This window comes from Argentina silus (genome assembly GCF_951799395.1).
Source record: "Argentina silus genome assembly, chromosome: 5".
NCBI lineage: Eukaryota > Metazoa > Chordata > Actinopteri > Argentiniformes > Argentinidae > Argentina > Argentina silus.
Genome location: NC_139659.1, coordinates 14,754,329 through 14,779,167, shown reverse-complemented (window position 1 = coordinate 14,779,167; position 24,839 = coordinate 14,754,329). Strand labels below are relative to the sequence as shown.

The following is a 24,839-nucleotide window of genomic DNA, read 5'->3' as shown; positions in this document are numbered from 1 at the left end:
GACGGAATGCCCTAGCTGTACTGCAGTGTTACCAAGGGCAACACCCCCTCCTACATCATGCTTGACCGATTCTGGATCTACAGTAGCAACCCCCAACATATGCTCAAGGGGCTATACACACACACACACACACACACACACACACACACACACACGTTTTTTGATTTGAAAACACTCATTATATCATTGCTCATTTTGCTGTCTGATTACTTCCAAGCAGTTGGTGTATTTTTAATCACATCCTCTCCCACCCTGCAATTATGTCATCCATCTGCATCTGTCAAACACTCCACTTAGAAAAAAGGTACAGTTGTCCTATATATTGTGAAATCTGATCATGATCATTCAAATATGACCGGAAACTGTTGATAACACACATAAAGATCAATCTCAGGTCATGAGAGCATTAAAAATATGTATATAAAATACACTGTCTCATCTTCTGTAACATGCTTCCTTGAAACCCTGAACATATATCAATGATACAGTGTCATGGATGATGGGGAGATCCCCATTATGATCATCATCCCCCTGCTGTTTTTATGATGGTAATTACAAGAAAACTACAAATGTATTTTGTTTACCTGAACTGAACAGTATGAGCCTGTTGGTGTAATATTCTTAGTGTATGGTTGATTTAGGTTGTATCAGTGGAGGCTGGTGGAAGTAGAAAGGTGTGTTTGATACCATTCCTCATTCCGGTCCATGCATTATAATGAGCCCGTCTTCCAAATTTTACCTCCACCAGTCTCCACTGGGTTGTATATAGTGTTTTGTTTGTCTAGAATCCACATTGAATACACCTTCTCCATTCAAAACAATACTATAGTGGAGTGTGGCATCAGTGTTTATTCCAGGCATGATTTTAGTGTATACGGAATTATTTGCGAACAGAAATGCAAAGCTGTGGAGGGATTTTCCTCATTAATTGGGAGTGTGAGTGATTATTTATATCCTTGTCCGTCCCAAAGCAGAGGCAATTGGCCAAACACAGAGCTAACTAAGCAGTACAATTAAGCATGCTATTTGTGATCCTCTGATCCAACTTAGCATTTCAATTTCCTGCTCTGTTTCCTTCCTTGGGCCAGTCCCTTTGCTCTTAATCTCAATGAGACTGGGTTCTCACTAAGGCCCAGTCCCAAGATGACATCTAGATCCTACCCCCTATCGTCCTTGTGGCAATCTGAAAGACTTTGGTGAAATAATAACAGTACCATATTGCTTAAACCTGTTCAATCCTCTCGGATCTACACAAGTTGGTACTAGCCAGGGGCTAGGGGCCGATTTGGGATTTGATGTTCTCAGGTGAAAAGGGCACTGTTTTATGTGGAACCAGTCCACCGAATGTTGTCAACACTGCCAATTCAATGCCAATCACCTTGTCTCTGAAATGGACACATATATTATTCATCATAAGCATGTTTTATTAATGAGGGCTGCCGAGATGCGGATGCTGTTATTGATTTTCCACCAGAACATATTTACTGTGCTAATAAGTCCTTAACGTGAACACTCGCTCTGTGTTTACCATTGAATGATGATCTGGGCCTAACATGCAGGGGAGGGGTGCTAAACAGGACTTTTGCATTATGACCTGTTTTTACCACTTAGTCATATGATAATTGTGTATGTTTTACGGATTACCATCGTCAGGAGGTGTTCTTCTGTTGGCCTCTCCTAAAAGGATCCTATGATACCTTGCACACAATCACGTTTGTGTGTGTTTTAAGGAACACGTTTTTTCACACTCTGATTCTAAGTCTTGACGTCACACAATTTTGACATTGAATACATGTTTGTCTCTCTATGAGTGGATTTGCCACCGAAATGAAAAAGAAAAAGAAAAAAACGGAAAACGCACCGTTAGCCTAACTCACGTCTCCTACATGACAGACTTGATGGCAGAGGCTTAATTTATGCGCCTTTCTGCGGTCGATAATTGTGAAGTCAGACACACAATGACCTGTGACCAATCACCTCAGCCACCAGAGGCTCTCCAACTGCTGTTCGGAGGGACAAGATGTAGAGGTTGGACAATGTCCATGACAGATTGGCCCTTTATGGACCAACGATGGAGCAGGAGGGGGTTGGGGGACGGGGGGTGGGGGGGTGAGACGATCCGTGAATAGAGGCCTTTTGTTGGTCATCAGTCAGAGGACCTCTTCAGTGGACAACAATGTAAACACAGGAAATTAACAAGATGAGAAGAGGGGCAGGTCAATATGCCTCTTGACCCAGATAGACTGGTCAACACTTGCAAAAGAAAGACAACTTTTAATTGGACAATGACTGGGCTATCCGTCATTTAAACAGACTTAGTTGTTAACGGGACTCGTCCCTCGCCTGATCAAGTGTAATGTCATGATAAAGTTCTGGCATTCCTTGGTTACACCTTTCTATCATGAGCTACATGCTGATTGGACCATAAACTCTGCATTCTCAAGTTGGTGTACTCAATACGACGGAACGACAAACCTTCGATGTGTGCTTTCGAACAAGCAGTGGGTCACACAGAGTCTGTGTATGTATTCTAATACACATAATCAGATTTTGCTCTGCTTTTGGTACGTGGCGGTGCCACAGCAGTGGAGGCTGGTGGAGGTAGAAATCGGAGGATGGGCTCATTGTAATGCAAGGTCCTTCTTTTTCTACCTCCACCAGCCTCCCCTGTGCCACAGGCAATGTATAGATGTCTCCGTGACATGTCTGTGTGTTCGGTGGTGCTGAGACAGGAACTCCCTGCTGTTCAATATCTCAGCTGAATATACTTCTGTGGTGGGCTTAAGACATCAATCCACGTGATCCTCTTCAAATATACTGGTAAAGCTAGAGAAAATTCTAACTTCCAGCTATTCCTTTGAATTCCTCAAACAGCCAGACCTTTCCACAAACATAAAACACTTTTTCGCAGGTGTAAGCCCTATGGATAACTTGGCCTATCTAACCCTGAGCTTATGCTATCCAATAATAAGGCAGGGCGCTCTCTGATGTGCAGGGTGGTAAACCAGATCCACCTTTAAGGTGTCCAGAGTGCACTAATTTCAGCTCTTGTTTGTCATATTATATTGTTGTTGATATTGTTGTTTTTGTTGCCAATGACCTCGGTCTCCTTTCCCCCAGGTTTGTCATACAGCTTAGCCTTCCTATCATCCCCAGCTGTAATTCTAACTGAGCTGCTGCTCAAGCAGGCCTATCTGGCCATATAGCAGAAGAACCAGGAAGAGCATAGAAATTGAAAAATCAATGTGGCATGCTAGGCTTGGCCGAGAGGTTGAAACCAGAAACTGCCTGAAAATTGTATCATTTTCACTTTTGCCGAAAGCTGTAGATCCTCATCTATGACGCCGGTGACAGGATGTGTGACACACACACACACACACACACACACACACACACACACACACACACACACGGCACGTGCATGCACACACACACACACACACACACACACACACACACACGCACAAAGACACTCGCATGCACACACACAAAGGCACGTGCATGCACACACACACACACACACACACACACACACACACACACACACACGCACAAAGACACTCGCATGCACACACACACACACACACACACACACACACACACACACACACACACACACACACGTATGTCCTCTGCTCTCAGTTTGTGCTGACAGAAGGACAGAACTCATTTACATAAATGTGTGGCAGCACTCATTAGCATGTATCAAGTTAGATAAACATTCCTTTTATTCAGATGTTGTGGTGATTCATAGTGATACAGCTCTGGGTTTGAATGGAGACAACCCAGAATAGCAAAGCTGGTTCCACGGTTTCAAAAGACTTGCATAACAAGTCCTACTACAAGGACAAAGCAATTAGGTCCAGTCAAGTTTCCAAATAAATGAAACCAAAATATTTTCTAATTTTACCTGCAATGATGAGATAGTGTGTAAAATGTGAGTATGCCATTTGCTCTGACAACTTCTAATCTGAACCAAAACACGTAGCTCATGGCTCATAGAGGCTGCTTAATGAAACATCTGTGGGGTAGATGGAGTCATTTTCATCCTCCAGTCTATGTCTTGAGTCTAGAGCAGGGGATGATAAAAATCAAGTAAACGGCACAAAAAGGCTGTTCATGTAGGATTCAGAACAAAACCCATGCTAACTGAATACTGCAGCCGATATTCAGTCTCAACCTAGCGATCAAGAACAAATGTCCAATCCATGTACAATTTCATTACTGGACAAAGAAAAAACATACAAATACTTGATGCAACAAAACAATGAATCAGAGTATATCCTGTATGTTTAGTACCTGTGAACTAGTTCACTCGTGTGAGGAGAATGTTAGTCTATACATATTCAATACCATTGATTTTGTGTAGCGTTTTGGTACCTATGGTTCAGTATTGGATATGTACTGCATTAGACAGGGTCATGGCTATCCTCTGGGTCAGAGCAAGGATCAGCTTTTCCAATGTTTTCCAGATTGTTCGGCTGATGGTGGTATGTCGTTAAAAACAGACCTCTCCTCTTGTATGTTTTGGCCCTAATGATTTCCAGGTGAATGGCATTTCTGAAGAAACGGAATAGAAATGAGTAAGTCTCTCTCACCAGAGAGGAGGTTCATGAATACATCCAGCCGTAGATGATATAGACACTGATGCTTTTAGCACTGATGGTAGTGGTGGTTGGTAAAATAGCAGCTTGAAGTAAACCCACTACAGTACTAAAATATTGTATAATTACCATCTTATCAAGCAATTCTATTTGATGTCTCTTCAGAGCAACTATAAAGGACTGCTTTTCAGTTTTGGACTCAAGTTGGCATGAACCATGTAGTATATACGAGCGTTGTGTGAGAAAGTTAGGCTAATTGAAACAGAAAAGTAACATTTACCTTAAAAAGAAGCAGAGGACCAGTTGTTTATTCTGCTAATGTCAGTATTATATAGAGCTCAGTGGAGGCTGGTGGAGGTAGAAATCGGAGGACTGGCTCAATGTAATGCATGGAATGGAATGAGGAATGGTATCAAACACGATTTACACCTCCACCACCCGCCCCTGATACAGCTGCTGGTCAGACACAGGTCCTGTTGGTAACAGAATTCCCTGCTGTCAGCAAAAGCAGAGGCGTTACATTAGGAACCATAACACACTGTTACCGTCAACTACTTAATGAAGCTGTGTCGATAATCAAGGTCATTTTGACTTATTTACTCTTTTTAAATCCCACCACATCTTTCGCTGGCCTGAGACACAGGGGGCGAGGGGAGTTAGTCATATTGGAGAACTGGAGTCTAGAGGTTAATCACCCCTCGGCTTAATCTGAGTATTGAGCTATGAAGTATTTTCCTGATAAATCAGCCAGGCATCAGGTTTGGATTAGGCTTTTCCTCAATAACTGGAGGCATAGGATGTTGATTATTCCAACGCCATCAATATACACATGGTACAGCATATATAAATGGCTGAAGGTCTGTGGAGGCTGGCGGAGGTAGGAATTGGAGGACTGGATCATTGTAATGCATGGGATGGAATGAGAATGGTATCAAACATACATGTTCTGAATCTACCCTGAGGCTGTAGAACAATTGCTTTTGGATTCAGGAGGGATTCAGGGATTTTGAGGTGAGAAACGCTGGAAAAAAAATCTACTTCTGATCACTAATTCCTGTGTCGCCTTGAAAGCTGCCTGACTCCTAAAGTGGGGTCTCTGGAAGTGATTATTTTGTGTGTCTGAAATCACTGTCACATTCTTTTATTGAGACTTTATTTCAAAAATAACTAATAAGCCACCTGAGATACAGGCTACAATTACTCTTTATTCCACAATGTACTCTCTGTTAATGTGCCACGGTTCCATTTTCTAGTCATCTCCTCGACCTTTAACGCTCAATTGCCTTCCTATCTTGCTAAGGTTTTGTTCATTATCAGCACGTTGGCTCCTTGATGTGCGTTTGTCCCTGTATTACACACATTTTTGTTCCATACATTTATTGAGTTTGTAACTATGAATTTGAGGAGGAAAAAAAGAGAGGGCCGCAACTGATTTTAGTTAAGGGTGCATTGTGGGTGTTTTGGTACACATTATATTTTGAAATGGTTCTCATTCACAGTAAACATAGCCATGATCTAAGGGCTTGCCAAGAGGCTTGGGTAATAGAGTTGTATTGATTGTAAACAGCATGACGAGAATAATGTTCATGAATTATAAATTATGAGTGTTATAGTGTGGGAGTATTGCATGAAAATAAAGGCATTCTTTTCAATGATAATCAAACTTGTCAAAGTTGGGAAGTACTTTGATTATTTACCTCAAAATATCTGTTAGTTAGTTAGATATAGCAGGACGAAGAAGTACAGTACACTTCTCCTACAAGTCAACAGGGCATGTAGAGCATGGATGTGGAAGAAAACGCAGGGGTTTCACAGCAGGTGGAGTTGGAGTTTTCCCCCCAATTTGACAAAATCACTCATCCCCGATACTTGCAGCCTGTGAGGCCAGGCTGGCTGTGTTCATGTGAGGTATGTTTGGATGTGGAGTCTCTCTCTGGAGTAATTAAGCGTAATCCACTCAGCTGGACCCCTGCTGGGAACAAAGTGCCTAAGAAGAGTTGTGTATTTTACATCAATTAAACATTAAAAAGGGATACATGTCATCTGAAGGGTTGATACAGTATCATACTGTATCATACAGCCATTTGAAAAGAGAGCTGTTTCGATTTTTGCCTCTTTTAACTATAGTATTTACATTTACATTTTTGACATTAAGCAGACGCTTTTATCCAAAGCGAGTGAGGTTACATTTGTCTAAAGTAAGTGAATCATCTAACATCAGTATAGTATGAAGCCTAATCTAAATGTAGGGAGGTAAAGATAATGGGTGTGTATGGAATTTAAAGTGGGTATTCAGAGTTGATTTGGATTATTGTAATTTGAGATCTCAACCCATTGTCTCAACCCAAATGTCCTAACCTAAACAAGATAAACCAGCTCTATACTGTATACTGGTTCTACAGTATGCACTAGCCTATTTCTTCAATCTCAGACGTTTTCAGTGCATATCTAACAACCTACCTTTAACTTTTGTGATGATTCTACAGTCTGTGATGATTCTACAGTCCACTCACCAAGGAACACTTATCTCCATTTCATAATAATCAGTAATCTGGCTAAATGGCTATTTACCGTGTCTATAACAATAGCATTCACGCATTTAGAGGGCTTTGAATGATAATTAATACTGCTATGCTTGTTAGAGTAATCTGTATTGTGAAAAAATGCTTTAACCATTGTGAGATTTGGCATGTCTTTTGGGTGTTGGCCTGGGCTTTGTTAAGCCGCTTTGTTGCTGCAGTGGGACATATTGTGTGAGACTGTGTGACAGACAGTTCCAAAGCCTCGTCTGTAAGCACTTCATAATTGTCATTCCATGGGCTTGGGTATAATTTTTACTGTCAAACGTAAAGGTCCTATATAATGATTTCCAGAACCCCAGTCATTGGGGTTAAAACCGACGTAAAACGGCTTTCTATTCCCCCAACGTCACCATCCCTGGCAGATGAACATCCCAGCATCCTTTGCATCGCCCCATGCGTGTCTCAGGGGAGGAAGGTGTCACTGTTGGCTCCCAGAACGTTTTGACAAGCACAGAATGAGATGCCCTGCAGATTTAATCTCTCGCTGGAGGTGCCCCCACCCACACACCCCCACCCCCACCCCCACCCCCCTCCTCCTCTTTGTGTCACCGCCCTCTGTAAATGATCTAGAAGCCGGCCTTCACGAGTCCTCTGAGTATTGTTCCTGGTTTGTCACTCACGTAATTAATATGTATGCGAGCCCTTTATAATTTCTTGCCGTTTGTTTTCTGATGATGGGCATAAATCACTGTGAGGGGAGAGAAGCTGTAGGAGCTCGGCACGGGCACTTCTGTCTATTACCTCTTTGATAAGGACACATGCTAATTTCTTAACCCTCTCCCAGCAGTCATTCATGGAGATAGATGACAGGGTTGGGATGTCTGTCTCCTGTACAATGCAGACGTCATACTTGAAGTTCAGACGTGTCATTCCGTGCTATCGTTCGGCGGTGATGTTAAAAGGTTTCATCACATTGTTTTAATTTGGAGTAATTTATGGATGTTGTGTCATACACTCTATACCTGTCTTGCATGAGTCGTCTGTTGCTGCAAACAAAATGTCTACATTGTAGAACCAAATGACAATCAACGGTGACCTTACGTATGTTGATTGCAGTAGGCATTTGCCTGTAGTGCAGTAATTCCTTTTGAAATAGCTAACAGTGCCAGAGTTCATTTGAATTAATTTTTATAAATATCAAGTTATTGATTGTTTATTGTATATGCTTGATTAAATGTTCAAAGTAGACAGACAATGTTACAGTATCTGTGACTGATTGATTGATTGATTGATTGATTGATTTTATTTTTGGAAAACACAGATTCACACAGAGCAGTCATGAGTCATTAGGTTAACACAAGAAAGTGTGAAACACTTATTTCCATTGTGGTCTTGGTTGAAAAACACTCAAGACAGACAACAACACAAACAATGAAATAACCTATAAAAACAGCCCAATTTATAAACCTCACAAAAAAGATAAAAACGAAAGACCATTATTGTATTGTGTCAGTACCATCAACTTGTCTTGATCCCATCATAAGTTCTCAGCTTTGTCCCCAACATGCAGGCCCCTTGTACTGCCTCAGTAATAATGGTACAATTGCATAAGCAAAGGCGTAGACTTGTATTATGAATTCAATACACTTCACAATAGACTGATTATAGTCCAATCAGTACCCAAAGGGTAGCTGCGGCCAAGACCTGTGTACCTGCTATGCAAGTGAATATCTTACACTAATGCACATCGCATGCTGCATCCCAGAAAGGATTCAATGCTGTGTGGGATTCATTGAAACTGACCTAGATTAACAAAATGTGTTAATATCAGTTAAATTCAAATTGTTGGTGTTGTTGGCTGAGAAAGACTGTTTTGTTTGAGCCATGCTATCCCACCCTCTGTCAAACTCTTAAAGTGTGGATGTCAAATCTCATTTGACATCATGAGTCAAAGCTGTGATCACCCTGATTGCTTAGAGCATCTCTCTGATATTGTTTGTTTTGCGTCAAAGTTAATTTCGTTATCCTCAATGCAATTTCATGCAGGTACCAATTTTGTGGAGATGTCAAGACACGTCACCATCCTCTCTCCAAATGCACTGGGACACATTTTACCGGTAGCAATGGATTTTTCATTACTGGTCAGTCATTTTCTCCCCTAAAACAGAGAGGAGGGAAAAACAAAACAAAACTAAATAGCACCTGTCAGCTGTGCTAGCCAACAGAGCCCTTGTGCGGCCTGACACAGCCAGTCTGCTGACATGTTGCGTAGTTATCACATTAAAAGTGCAGAGAAATATCATATTTTGACTGTGCTCACAATAGTAAGTCAGCCAAGCCACCTGAAACAAAAGCTTTTGTCTGCTACTTTCAGTCTATTTAGAAGCTAGCTGATTAACTTGCTGATTCACATCAGCTGCATGTGTTTGAGAGGTAATGGTAGTGGCTTGTGGAGCTGCCCACCATCTTCATGTTCGGTCAACATTTGTGTCAAAAACAAAATATTGTCTTTAAAGAGTATCTCCTTTTGTGGTCAATGGATTTTGTTCAAGACACATTTGGGATGGTGAAGGAAGTTGGGGTGGGTGGGGAAGGATTGGTGGTCTATGTGTCTGTAAACCAGGAGTTGCACTCACCCTGTACTCCCAACACACACGCGCACACACACACACACACACACACTCACACACACACACACACACACACACACACACACACACACACACACACACACACACAAAGGGGGTGGCTAAGGAGCGGGCCAGCTGGTGTCAGCGAAGGCCAGATGGGGCCTGCTCCAACCTGAGCCCCAGTCTCAGTCTCACGGGGGCAGTTACTCAGCTAGAGCCACTGATTGAGTTCATCAGGAGAGAACAGAACAGAACATCACCCAAAGCCTGCGCTGCATCATTATGTTGACTGCCTTACCCCAGACATGCCAGGATAATAGTATCCTCCATTCATCTTCAAAATGAATTTTCAAATAAAGTAGCAGATAGTAAGGATGTTAGTCACAAATTATATGAACATCGATTTGCTTTGCTTTTCTTGAACTGGCTTGAGACTGCGCAGGCATCAACAAAAGCAAGTTACAGCGCAGAAAATTGGAATCAAGATATTGTTATTCTAAGTGAAGGGCACCACTTAGCTGGTTGAAGCTCCTGGAGGCAGGCAGAGGTAAAAGGGTAATTTCATAAAAACTCCAAACAAATCAGGGTTGCCCCATGGTTATCACACAGTAATCTTCAAACATGGCCGACGTTGCCAAAAAACGGATGGCATCCTGCCATGAGCTCGCATCCCTGCAACCCAGTCAGCGTGTTGCCTCAAAGAGACAGCGTAAAGGGGAAGGTAGTGGGCCAGGGCCAAATTTGTTCTTGTACGTCGGGCTCCTCCCCTGAGGGAAATAGAACGCATGCCAAACCCAAACACACCTCTTATGTCTGAGTGTGGTGTGTATTATTCATGTGAATATTCTATTTGTAAATATTCCTGTCCAACAGAGAGCTAGTCTTGCGTAGCCATACCTCCAAATCACCGGCCTCTATTTGAGGTCTGGAGAATTTTAGATTAGCCGATCTGGCTTGGATTGAACTGGACAGAGTGATGGGAGAATGTGCTCACAATTTCATTGGATGTTACATTCCAAGAACGTTATGTGTTCAGTTTTTTTGGAAACTCCGCCCACGCACAGTATTTCATTGGTATGACGTGTCATGAGGCATCACTCATTTCAAACAGGTTTACACCCCTTTATAGCTACTTTCTGCAAATTATTTCCCTAGGCTTTTTAAACTTGGAGAGCCGGGTCTCAACGAGGTTAACACAGAGGTCACATCAGAACAGCAGCCTGGCAGTATTACCTCAAAGTTGCATGGCTACAACTCTCAATATAATGTTCTTCAAGTTCGTTCTCCTCACTCTCATTTGGTCTGATGGAAAGCACCCAGTGTTACCAAGCCTTGGTGGTGTATGAGTTGAGCTCCCACCATACAATGTGAGGAGCACTGAGCCCTTTGTGAAAAAGTGCTACACAAATCCAGATCTTAATAACGTTAATATCACCCTTATAGCCTTATCTAAAATGTTGTTTAGGGAGACAATAACAGTCCTCTGAGTAACCAACTGCTCAGATGGGACGGCTGCGATCATTAACTGTGACAGGCGGGGCCCCCACCCCGACTAACCCCCCCTCACCACTCTCACCCTGCCTCACCCCTCTCACCCTGCCTCACCCCTCTCACCCCGCCTCACCCCTCACCACTGAGCAGCCAGATGATCCCAACCCACAGACGGGGCCCTTATTTATCTTGGACCACCTGAACACCTCCCTTTCAAAGGGAGGGTTTAACAGACACAAAGCCCTGGTCTTTACTAAGCCATAAGGCATTGCCTGTGTGTGATCCCCCCTACTGTGTCTGTGTGTATGGAGTGGTGTGTTGCGTAATCCACCCAGCGTGGAATAAGGAGGAGGGAGGGGGTGGGTGGGGTGGATGACGATGACGTCCAGAGAACAGCTCTCCAGGAGAGAGTCATTAGCCTAGCCCAGCCTGGCTTCCCCTGAATCAGAGCCACAGGCCGAGGCCACAGCCACGGGGTCAAAGGTCAGCCAGAGCGTGCCTCTTTAATGATGCTTATAGTTTAATGCTGCCAAGCAGATGCTGCCATGTTCAAAGGCTGCCTCCAGGGGAGCAGGGAAGGGGAGGGGAGGCGGGGGTGGGGGGGTAGACCATCACACATGGGCCAGGGCAGTGAAGGGATAGACCGTCGCACATGGTCAGGGCAATAGTTGAACAGCATGGGGGCAGAAAGCCATAATGCTTGTGTTAGTATTCAATGCAGGCCACCCTTCTGGTACAGTATGTTTATTCATGAGCCAAGCCCTTGCCAGGCATGCAGTGGACAGATAGCATAGCCACTGAGGCGCCTCTCTGATCAGATGGACGGAGTGAAAGCAGCTTTCTCCGGACCCCTTTGCTCCGCGGCCTAGAAATTAAACCCATAGGAGGATATTTGACCCTTTCCTATATCGTTTAAACCCAGTTTGCTATTCGTTTTCCCGAAACAAAAAAGTCTGATTCTCCACACGTCACTGGTTTCCTGATTTCCAAGTTATTTCATCAGCTCTCTAATTCTTCATCTTTCCTTCTAATGTGTTAACGCCTTTGCTTTATTTACTTGACTTTAATGTATATCTTCTCAGTGGAGAAGAGGGCCACACACGATCTGAGCGGCTTACCTGTTTTCCATTTGCTTGTGAGAATATGTGCTTGTGGATTTGTAAACACTTTTGACACACATTCAAGCAAACACCTATCAACCCAATTCAAGTACAGAACCGGGCTCTTCACTGAGCCATGTCCTTTTCAAGGACTTTTTTGCACACGCCAAATTCTTTAGCTTGGGAGTTATAATATAGTGAATCCAGATCTTGTAGCCTGTTGAATGATTCAGGAACTGGGGGAGAGAGAGAGAGAGAGAGAGAGACAGATCAGATTCAGGATGATGACAGCAGTGCAGGAGTTGAGCCAAGCCATTTATGCTCTTCACCAGATGCCATCTTGCTTGTGTAAAAGTAAACAATAAGCTCACATTAGAAATACTGGCCAGCCTCCAGCAGCCCCCTCTACTATACTGTCTTCATAGATCCAAGAGAGGAGATACTGGAGATGGAGGTGGCTGGCGAGGGATTATTTTACCAGCAGATCTTTCTCTCACTCTCTCTCTCTCTCTCTATCACTGGATTTCAAAGATGTTTCTGAATGAAACTGATTCCAGTGGAGAGGATAAGGGAGACTTGTAGTGTTGTTAGAGAATGAAGGATAGAGATGTGCGACTGAAGAATAAATGAGAAGGGCAGTCAAGGTGTGTGTGTGTGTGTGTGTGTGTGGAAATCAAGAGAGAGAGAGAGAGAGAGGGGAGATAGCAAGAGAGATCGAAGGAGAGAGGAGAAAAATAGAGAGAAAACACAGAGTGACTGTGATTGAAGGGTCAGATGTGAGCAGGGTCTCATAGATGAAGTTGTCAAGATAACACTAAGACTGAAGGAAGGGGAGGAGGGCTGTTGAAGGGGAATCGATGAGAGGGGCAGCATGGCGGAGGGTTGCCCACGCTGAGGTGAGACTGTAACGAAGAAATATCAGCAAACAGCGCAGGATTACTAAAGCACCACGGCCAGTCACAGAGGAGATAACTCAGGGTTAGTCAGAGGACCTTTTGACGGGGATCATTTAAAAGGCACACAATGATAAAAACAAGTCTTGATTCTGCTTTCCAGATGGGATTGCGTGGAGACTGTATGAATCGATATAGTTGTAAACTTTTCCTCCTTGTCTCTACACTGGTGGTTCAAAGTGTTTCAAAGGGCGTTTATGAATGTTTAATTATGTTGCTATGTTATCTGTCTCTGTTCAGATGACTACCATCCTTGGCCTGGATACTATTCATATTTATGACCAGAAAGTTATTTTTGAAGTACATGTTTGTGATTCAATGTTTAAACTGAAAACAAATATTTCAAAGCATATGCAAGAATGTTAATAGTTAAGCGGTTTACCATCAAGTCATCTTTTGAGCCTCTATAGCCTTGGGTTAGCTTTAGCCTTTTGATTAATTATGCCCAATTACTCTACCTCGCTCACTTATTGTTGACTTAAGACTTACAGTAAGTGGAAGCTGTCCTAATGAATGCGTCAGATTGCTCTCTCAATCACAAAGCAGAGGCGTTGTTGATTGGTTTATTTGTTCATTCATCTGAATCCCAATGACTTGTTCCTCTAGCTACAGCTGGCTAGTCTTTCTGGGCTCCACTCAAAACACAATAGGGTACAATCATACATCGACCTAAACAATGACTTAGAGACACAACAACAACAGCAGGTGCTGATGTCAGTGACCTGGGTCGATCCTCTCTGTCCCTGTAGAGTAGGAAGCAGTCCTGCTTACCACAGACATAGCAGGCAAGGTGACAGTGAGCACTGCCTCTGAGTTCTCCAGTGTGTGTCTGATACCATACTTCATTCCATTCCATGCATTACAATGAGCCCGTCCTCTGATTTCTACCTCCACCAGCCTCCCCTGGATCCCTTCCTACAGTAGTGGTGGACCCAGTCCTATAGCTATCCCTGCCATTGCAACACTCTTGGTGCCCAGCCTGCCATGGTACAGTAGTAGTGGGCCCAGTTGAGGACCCTATCCGCTGGCCCTGTGGTAGTAGACACAGTCATGGAAGTCCTGTCAACCACAGCAGGGATGGGCACAGTTACCCACCTCAACATAAGTGGGTACAGTTGTAGAAGCCCAGTTTGCCACAGCAACAGCAACTGTGGTACGTGCCGTAGAAGCGAGAGCCTCCCCTCAGCTGAAGCCTTGGGTGACCTGAAAGGCGCCTCCAAATAAAATGCATTATTATTATTTCTCAGAGGTTCGACAGAGCCCTCTCTCCGACAGGCTGTCGTTGGCGCTGTTGTTTGGTATGCATGCTAACCCCCCCCCCCCACTCCACCCCAACCTCAACCCCCCATCCCTTCTCTGTCAGCTCATCGCTTATTTAAATCCCCCTCCCCCCTCCCTCTTTCGCCTGAAGAGAGGGAAGTGGGGAGTTGAAGACAGGTTTCTTCAATTACACTGCACTCACTCTTGTGATGACATGGGGTGGGACCATCAGAAACAGGCTGATACTGTACCTCCTCTCCTCTCTCTTTCTCTCTCCCGCTGCCGCCCCCCCCCCCCCCCCCCCTCCCTGCCCCCCTCCCATCTCTTATCTCTGAGAACCACCCCAACTCCACTCGCAGTCTCTGGCCTTTGTTCTATCTGTGATATTCCACAAACGTCTGCAGCAGAGAAGGAGTCTCGGTCTCCAAAGGGGAGAATTGGGGAGAGGCTTCAAGCATAGCCTTTGTGTTGAATTTGTGTCAATGAAAAAAAAAAAAGCATCTTTCTGTGGAAGTGTTTTTGAAATGACAGTTGGAGAACAAAATTAAAAACTTTCATACTACCTAGTGTGATACTCTACGCTTGACACAAAGTTTTGTGACATTGAACCACTATCTCCTTCATAAAGCACCTTCAACGCAGCAAGCAAGACAAAAAGCATAGAGAGATAGAATTACCTTGCTTTCTGCCGGTATTCACATTAGCATCTGAGTCATTCAGCACCTTCAGGAGAGCTTCCCTCATTTAGGGAAGGGGGGGCGGGGGGGTGTAGGGGGAAGTATCCCTTCTCTATAGAAGCAAAAACATGAAAGCCAGCCTCTAAAGTTAACACTTTTGATTGAAAATATATCTCTGTGCTGTGTTCTGCTGACAGGGTGCATAAGCAGCATAGAGTGAGGAGCCATAACCATGGCAGCCACCATATAAATATGGATGAATCTTATGTTGGAATAGAGAACATGCTGAAACAAAGGAGACAGACAACTGTGCAGCGTGCCAAGATTTTTTTCTTTTCAAACAAGCACTTGCTAATCGGTTACACCCCACACAGCCTCAAATACAGGCACTGATATGAACTCATGCAAGTCATTTAGTGGGGCTGTTTTACACATTTAAACTTGTATTTTTTTTTCATTATCTTCTTATTAACTAGAGGGAGTCGTGAATCTGCTCTGAATTAATACCTAATAGACATTTCACATCAAAGCTGCTCAGATGGCTTCCGTTAGCCTTGCCTGGAGGGAAAGCTTTTTATCTTTTGTAAACGTCAGATTGGTCTGAACAAATTGTTTCATTGGACTATCTGTAGAAAGTTGAAAGTCATCTCAGAGGCCGAATACCAATCCTGGGAGATGCCCGATAGAGCCAGGTCCTTGGAGATAGGTCAGTAATACTAATGAACCCCTGCTGCACTAGGCGCTGCGCTCTCTACTCTCAATTGATGGCCAATTTAGGGAATACCAACTGAGCACCAATTACTGACCGTAAGTCTGAGTACCAACTGAGTACTTAATCTTCTGATCAATGGATTTTTTCATAAACTAAGAATATGACTATACTTCAAACTATTGGAACAGTCCTAACTATTGTTTGTAGAGCATATGGTGTCGAGCCTCCGCAGTTCAACGGTGAAGTACTGTATTCTGAAAGCCATGAGGATCCAGTGTCTTGATGAATGAACTAAGCTTCGTAGCATAAGTAGTACTTAATTTCTCCCAACAATCCAACCGCAAAGTCGTAAGAGAGTAGCCACTGTAAAATCAACAGTCGCAAAGAACGAAATCTATTCAATGAAGAACATTGCTTCTTAGTTTAGGAGAGGAGTGGGCCGGGATTTTAAAAATAGATCAAGTACTACTTCAGCTTTAAATCTTTTGCGAAACTGACCCCAGATCTGTTGAAGACCCAATTATCCAGACAAGGGTCGTCCGAGCAACTTTGGTGTAAAATATCTATTTTCATACTATAAGTTATACATTTCAGACTATATTCATTCAGAGCAGATCCACAGCACATTTAATTAATAAGAAAAGAAGGTAAAAAAATAAATAAAAGTTTAATGTAACACCTGGGAGCATACTGTAGACCACACAGTGTGCAGAGAGGAGACGTCAGTCTTTGCTCTGAGACTAAACTGTTTCCTTCTCTCTCTCCTCCCTCCAGGATCAGAGACATCCCAGGGCTTCATGGAACTGAGCTTCGTGCTGGAGCCCCAGGACACAGTGACGGTGCGAGGCGGCGTGCTGCAGCTGGACTGCGAGGCCCAGTCAGACCAGGGCACTCCGACCATCACCTGGAAGAAGGACGGTGTGCTACTGAGTGCTGTGGTGGACGAGAGGAGACAGCAGTTTGCCAACGGCTCACTGATGGTCCAGAATGTGGTACACTCGCGGCATCATCGACCAGATGAGGGCAGCTACCAGTGTCTGGCCACCCTGGAGGGGGTGGGCACCATCGTTAGTCGGACAGGCAAAGTCACTGTATCCGGTAAGAGCTATTAAAACATAAACCTTATAACGGGCTGTCTGTCTGTCTAAACAACCCACAACCCCTATTAGATGTAGACCTGTAGATCTTCAAGGATTTGGATGGACTTAAGACGTATCGCAAATGTCTCACCTTGGCTATCAAAGGGCAAGATTAAGCGATCGCCATCATGCTTGAACCTATCCAGTCCTTTTAGATCTACAATCATGTATAGGATAGAGCAGGGATCAGGGGGTTGTTGCTGTACCTGGGCAATACACTGTCGTGGAAGAATTGTTAAAAGGGCATTCCGTGCCGTTCATGGCGTGAAAGCAAGACAAACACACCCCCATCGCTGCACTATCACCAAGCCGCCTTGACCTCCGGTGAGCCGATGTTATCCAGGGCTCAGGGAGATGGCTGCAGGTCTCGAACGGGAGAACTCCCCCTTTCCTTTCATCTCTTCTCCTCCCCTCTTTCCTCCAAACGGCAGGGGGACACGGATATCATGAATCACAGGAGAGCTCCTGACCCCAGCTAGCGGGAGGCGGTCTTGAGGCACTGTGGCGAGACAAAGCTGCTTTGTTAAGCGTCTAATGATCAACGGTGCAGGGGCAAGCCGCTGTTTAACTAAAACAAGCAGGGGCCTAATTACCGGCAATAGAGACCTAGGCAGAGGCAGCTCCGCCGGGGCTTTGTCTGATCTGCCCTGGTTAAGGAGGACCTGATAGGTCGATGATGGTGGTGCTGATAGCCTTTGATGCATGAAGCTGTCAACCCTGTGTATGAAATATAGGCTGTCTCTCAATGTCCATAAACAATAGTACACTACTTAGAATGCATGGCCAGTACATTGTACATCATTCTATGTGTTATACTAGTGTGGATATTGGAACATAGCTTTAGAGATCCAACTTGGTATAGCATCCATGCCATGATTCGACTGCAAACAATGCTCCATTTATAACAATTTGCCAAGTTCCCATTGTCCAATCAGAGTGCTCTTTTCTGTTCAGTGCCTGCATGCCACTACTACAGTGGTTGGATTGAAGCAGATTTGTAAATAATAAAATAAATATAGAATACAGCTTGGAAACCCTCTATGTGATTCTGTACCGGTCTCCAAAAACGAAAGGAAATGTAGACTCAGTCACACTTCACTTACCTGTACAAACTTATTATGTTTCAGTTCAATTGCTTCTGCCACATGTGGTTATTAAACATATAAAATGCACAGTGTCTCACTGCACGAGCTGGAAAGGCCATGCTGTCTATGGTTGTGAACAGAAGTGACTAAGATTGCATTCTAATAACTCTACGGGTGTCTACACTACCGGCGCAGACAGTAGCAGACGCCTGCGCCCCGTGTGTTTAACTCTGCATCTGGAGATAAATCCACCCCCCAGCAGGTTGTAGGGCTCCAGACTGTTTGCTGCAGGCACCCTCCTCTGCAAGCTACAGACTCCCTTCCCTTGCCGCTACACGGCTGCTTGGACAAACTACACAGGACCGCAGAGCCGGAATGAGGCAGGTGTTGAACACAACTCTTTATGACAGGCTCTGTGGAGCATGGCGAGACGCACGGACCAGACAGACAGACAGACGGGCAGACGGGCTGTAGCGGGGGCCGCTCAAGTGGCCAGATAGACGGGCCAAGCCGTTGGGGGGGAGATGAGCTTTGAGCTCTTTGACCGAGGGGGTCAGGCCAAGGACATTAACTGGATCCATCTCTTCCCTTCCAGGGACGGTTTTGGGGTTAATCCATTGAAATAGGCACCTCTCTTAGACTGCTCTATGTCACAGAGATTTGACAATGTTCTTTGACAGTTCAGAGATATCCTCAAATTACATTTCTTTTCATCCGTTTGGAGGAAAATGAGGTGCCCCCCCTGCTCGCACTCTACACCCCCCCCCCAACCCTGCCCCCCACCCCCATCCCTCCCCAAAGGACATTCTGCCCCTCCTGCTGAAACCATGGAAACAGCTAGCAGGGAGCGTCAACTGAAAGTGACATTGGGGTGCCTTTAAAGTAATGCCAAATTGGCAGCTCGCCTCTGCCATGTTTCTAAACGGATCATCTTGAGTGTGGCATTATTGCCAAAATGGAACCCTTGGTGTGATTAAAGTGCCAGTCGGGCAGATTTGCCATGAAGGCCTCATGCACTCTTAACATCTTTCCCCCTCGATATGGTGTAGGGTAAGGCTTGCTGTCTCACTGGCATACTTTTTCAACTGCTTATCTGTCTCTGTGCAAAATCTCAAAAGAACACCTTTCATGGTATACAGCACAATGAGCTTCAGGTAACCTTCAAGGATCAAAAGAATCCTCACAACCAATGTCACCTGAGCATAATGTATCCACTTCCAGTATGTAAACGTAGAGAGACACTTTTATGTCTGTTTTCATAACTTATATAAATTTCTGTATATATTCATAACTTCATCATGGAGGAATGGATTAAAGACGAAAACAACATGACGGTGTTCTTCAGTTTAGACACTTAAAATTGTCATATCGGAGTTTGACGCAAATATTACCCTTCAAGCATGGTTTTTTGTCTATATCCCTTGATAACAGGCTTTGTGGTGTTCAAGTTCTAGCCTCGTCTCTGCAGGGACCGGCGTCCCTTGCCAGGAATACATTACAAGTGATGCCAGCAGGCCTGTGATCATTTGGCAGGGGGTACGGATGGCATGTCCACAGGAGAGAGAGCAAGCACAGCCAGAACTTTACCACCAACGCCCCATACAGACAGACACCCAGACAGATACAGCTCTCCAGAGCCCTCTGTTGATCCAACCCTTAAGAACTGGGGAACACAGAAGATATGTTTTGAGTCTAGAACCAATTAGCATCATAGTGTAAACCGCTTTACCCTGTGCATCTGTTTACAATATCCTCTCAAAACAGAATGAGAGCTACTGTACTTGATTTCAAGAGTGCAAATGATAGATATTCTATCAGACGTCTACAAAGGATTTGCTTAGTAGCGCTTCATTTGTGAATGGAACTCTAGGCTTTAATATACTTGAGCTTTCTGTATTTGAAAATACATTTTTTTCTTTCCAAAAGCACTCTCTCCTCACCAAATGACAACACAAAGTTAATATTCTCTCCAGCAGTGAAGAAGGGTAGAACCGGGGGGGGATGTATGGGGGAAGGTGGGAGGGTTGAGGAGAAGAGGAGGTCGGGCGAGGCCTGGACGTGGGAGAAGAATGAGAGAAGGGAGGATGAGATAGAAGAGATGGAGAGATAGGGTGATGCCTCCCATGCAGAGAAATGGCTGCCCGTGGCCTTGACCTCACCTTGGTGGTCTTGTGGGACTGACAAATCCACCTAGCGGACGGCCCGCTCCCATTTGTCAGAAACACTCGGCCGCTGCCCCAGTCAGGTCTGAGAGGAATCTAAGTAAATCAGATTAAATCATGTTGTAGCACACCATTTACTCCTCTAAGGATAATCCTCTTAAAACATTAGCCACCTAGAGATTAATGCATGTCTGACATAAAAGACATATAACCTAATGGAACGTAACGTCGATGATGCTAAAAATTACTACTTCATGTAATAATGAATGCTAAGTAATTCATCCAAAACATAATTTACATTTTTATGTAAACCCCCCCTCTCCTTTGATCAATATGTTGGGGTCAACCTCCCCACTCATTGCTAAGAGCTGCATGTACGTATTACATCACCTACAGTGTATTTCCATCCAATTCGACCCACAAAACCAATCTTACCACCATCGGAAGACTTCCTCCACCCATCAACCCACAAAAGGAATCAACCAGAAGCTGACCTGTGAGATGGAGGAAACAAGCAATCAAACCTTTCTCTGACTCTCCCCTTGGGGGCCGCTGTGGCATTTCTCACTAATTAAAAGCTAGCTCTATTGGAGGCTCGGATGACTCAGCCAGTCAATACAGAACAGGAAGCCCTGAGTGTGAGTGTCTGGACGTTGGACGTTTGAGAGGAGAGGAGCTAAGCTGCGGAGAGAAGGGATACCATGTTGGAAAGGCACCTCTCTCTTGTGGGCAGATGAAATTGAAGGAGTGACAGAGATGGAGATGGCTGGGGAGCAGGAGAGTGACAGAGTGAGATGGACACAAAGAGAAGAGATAGAGAGGAAGATGGAGGGACAGACAGAAAGACGGAGAAGGCAGAAAGGGAGTGTCACAGTGGAGCAGAGAGGATGATGGAGAGGCTGTGTAGGTCTGTGGCAAGTGACAGGACCAATGTCAGCCATTAGAGAACGGAGCAAGGGCAGAGTGGACTGGATGACCTACCTCTGCAGGTGGTTGAGATGTGCCAGTTGTCGAGGACTTTCACCAACCCGGTACCAACTATTCAATTTCAACAGTCTTAGTAAAGAAAAGGTGTTAACCAGCAACCAAAAATAGTTCTTCAGTTGAAGAGGTTCTGAGTAGATCCTCAGTAACTACTCAAAAAGCACTTTTTTATTTTTTTTTATCGAAGAGTGCACTTCTCTTTTCACTGCTTATATTTTATATTACACAATGGTTCCAAGCAGTTTTGCTGAATATTGATGAAGATAATTTTAACAGTGATAAAGAGACACATCCATACAATATTGAGCACTACTGCGTCTCTGTAATGTGATATCGTTTTGTATCATCTTTGAACTTGATTGGCCTCCATGAGGAATGCTAACTTTGCCAAAGGGCATATTCATTTGAGCATTCAGTCTGTCAGCACACCTTCCCAGAGACCTATCACTACCCTACTGAATCATCACCCGGCAGACTAATCCCAGTTGCAGCCTGTCATTAGCATGATCTGGCTACGCTCAACCATATTGAAGCACGGCTGATTAATTTTAAACACTCTCTCCTCCCTCGCCTGCGCTTGTTTGTGCCAGCGATGCTGCCTGCCAGCTGAAAGTGACAGCTTGTGTCAACCATCGGGCAGGCGCTCCGTTATCTCGGCCATTGTGGGTTAGAGCCACGTTACGTACTGTATCCCTCCACCTTCAGAGGTGCGGTGGATGACGAGTGAGGACCACTGTGGGAGGCTCAGGGGGGGCTTTGAAGCAGAGCGTCTGAGACACGCTCTGGCTGTCTTTGAGTCTCTCTGAACCCCTCCACTTTCAACCCAGACAAACATTAATATTTCAATGCTCTGGGTTGAGATGGCGTCGGGGCAAGGTCTAAGTTTGGAAGTGCGCAGTGCGAAAAAGGGGACATGGAAGTCTTTTTAATATTGAACATTTCATCCGGGTGCCGGAATGTGCCGGAATGTTTAAAAGGGTGTATTAATCACGTAGGGAACCTGTCTCTTCCCCGGAAACCGGAGAAAATGTTTGTCTCCTGACATACTCTCTTCGTCATAGCTGATCAGTCCAAGTCCTCAGGGTAGTGCTTTGAGCGTGTTTACTGCTAGTTCTTTAAACGACTCGGGTGAAACATGATTTATGCCGTGAGTGTCTTTTGCTTGGTGGTTTGATATCTACTTTCAATTTTGTCATTAAGGCATGTTTACCTGAAGTGAACCTGTCATGAAGAAGCCCTGATGTACTGGATGTGTGAGACACTGATGCGAAAACGCTATATTGATGTCTTCCTTCCTGTTAGCTGCAGGACAATGAATAAAACCTGTCTTTGTTTTTACATGTTTTATCATCTTGTTTACTGAGTTTCTGATTTCTAAATGAATTTACATATCAGACTTTGTATGTTTTGTACCATGCATCCATTCACAATCATATGGTTTACGCATAGTTCAGAATATGCACCTTGAAGAGTATTCAGTGCCTATGAAAACATGCACTCACCGGCCACTTTATTAGACACCTTGCTAGTAGTGTGTTGGACCCCCTTTTGCCTTCAGAACTGCCTTAATTCTTTGTGGCATAGATTCAACAAGGTGCTGGAAACATTCCTCAGAGATTTTGGTCCATATTGACATGATAGCATCATTGCTGCAGATTTGTCGGCTTCACATCCATGATGCGAATCTCCCGTTCCACCACATCCCAGAGGTGCTCTATTGGATTGAGATCTGGTGACTGTAGAGGCCATTGGAGCACAGTGAACTCATTTGCATGTTCAAGAAACCAGTTTGAGATGATGTGAGCTTTGTGACATGGTGCATTATCCTGCTGGAAGTAGCCATCAGAAGATGGGTACACTGTGGTCATAAAGGGATGGACATGGTCAGCAACAATACTCAGGTAGGCTGTGGTGTTTAAACGATGCTCAATTGGTACTAAGGAGCCCAAAGTGTGCCAAGAAAATATCCCCCACACCATTAGATATTTGCGTTAACGAGCAGTTGAACAGGTGTACCTAATAAAGTGGCCGGTGAGTGTATAATTGTCTGCATCCCACATGTGGATCATATATATTTTGTCAGTATTTGGGTGTCAAATATGCCTGAGGCAAATCAAATAAACCCATTCACAGATGATAATTCCTGTGGCGTTTTGGGTTTATTTACATGGAATTGAAGACTCGTTTCAATTCGGAAGGATTTCAAATGTACAAGCAGCGATTCATCATTTTTTGACGGTTCATTTGGGAGCTCTTCTCTGAGGCGTCTTCTACATTTGAACCCACTCCTCCTTTAAATCAAAATTTAATGCAACTCTGCTGTGCTCTGCAGAAGTGTTTTGGTTATTAAAATGCAAGGACCCAGCTGTCCTCGATGTGCGTGTCTGCGGACTGCCTATCTCTTTGTTTGTGTTGCCCCAAGTGCAACATGGAGCACCATGTCTGGTTATCTGATGCTTCCAATTACTCAGGGCTGTGACATGGTTCACTAATATCGGGTTGACGGTTGTTGTCCTGAACTGTGTCCTTAGATCAGCCTGCAGCTCCCTGATTGGCGTTTTTCAAAAGGAATAGATGTCTGTGTTCTGTATCGAAGAGGAATACTGATAGATACTGGTCACAATAGATGCTGAAGAATCATGGTTAAGTGCCTAAATCCTTCACTTATATCCCTGCTTTATGAGTTCTTTTCATCATTGATTGTGTTACTACACAGCGTCTGTTGGCTTAGTTGTATAGGGGGCTCTTGTACAAAACAGGTGGACAGGCTGTCCTGACTTGAAATGGAATATGGGAGTTTCTTTTTAAAATATTGGATCTGTTAGAAACAGCCAGCTAGAAACAGCTGGAAACAGTAGCTATAGTGTACAGTAGTATGGGCATTATGTTGAAAATATTGCTGTTTCTGAGTAGCTAATTCTTTATTCTGAATCAGGGAAACATTCTCAGGGGACCTGCAAATACGCCCACATTCTGTATTCACTGTCTACAGCACAGTATATTTTTAATGTTGTTTATTGATCACACTCAAAGCATTTATCGAGAGCTACTATTCCACAGACATCAACAATTACATGTATTGATTCACGTTCTCCTTTTCAGTTCACTTGCAGAAAGGCAAAGTATCTGGTTGGTTTGGGTTGAACAATGAAGAACTATTCAAAGAAATATTCGAACAAAGAAATATTCCCTTGCACTGTAGCCCCACCTTGCAACCCTGAACAGTGCTTACTGCCCCTCCCCACACACACACACACACACACACACACACGCACACGCGCACGCACACACGCACGCACACACACACACACACACACACACACACACACAATTACCCATCCCCATCCCATCCCATCACACATATTCTTTTGTCTCCTTACTTGATTCTTCAGTAAGGTCACAGACTTCCCAATCAATTTGAGGTATTAAAGTGTGGGGCGTCCATCCCAGCTGGTACATTGGGACATGTGCTTGTTTAGGGGTGCTAATGAGAGCCGGGCTAACGTGGTGACTGACAGAT

At 44.2% G+C, this 24,839-nt stretch overlaps 1 protein-coding gene across 1 annotated transcript in view; it reads left to right on the top strand.

Annotated features, from left to right (window-relative positions):
- Positions 1 to 24,839, top strand: part of dcc (DCC netrin 1 receptor) — a gene marked incomplete at its 5' end in the record, with an annotated part of 175,055 nt that overhangs the window by 37,240 nt on the left and 112,976 nt on the right. The window contains 1 exon segment of the mRNA XM_083669802.1: positions 16,724 to 17,047. Coding sequence (XP_083525928.1) covers positions 16,724 to 17,047 — 324 coding nt within the window.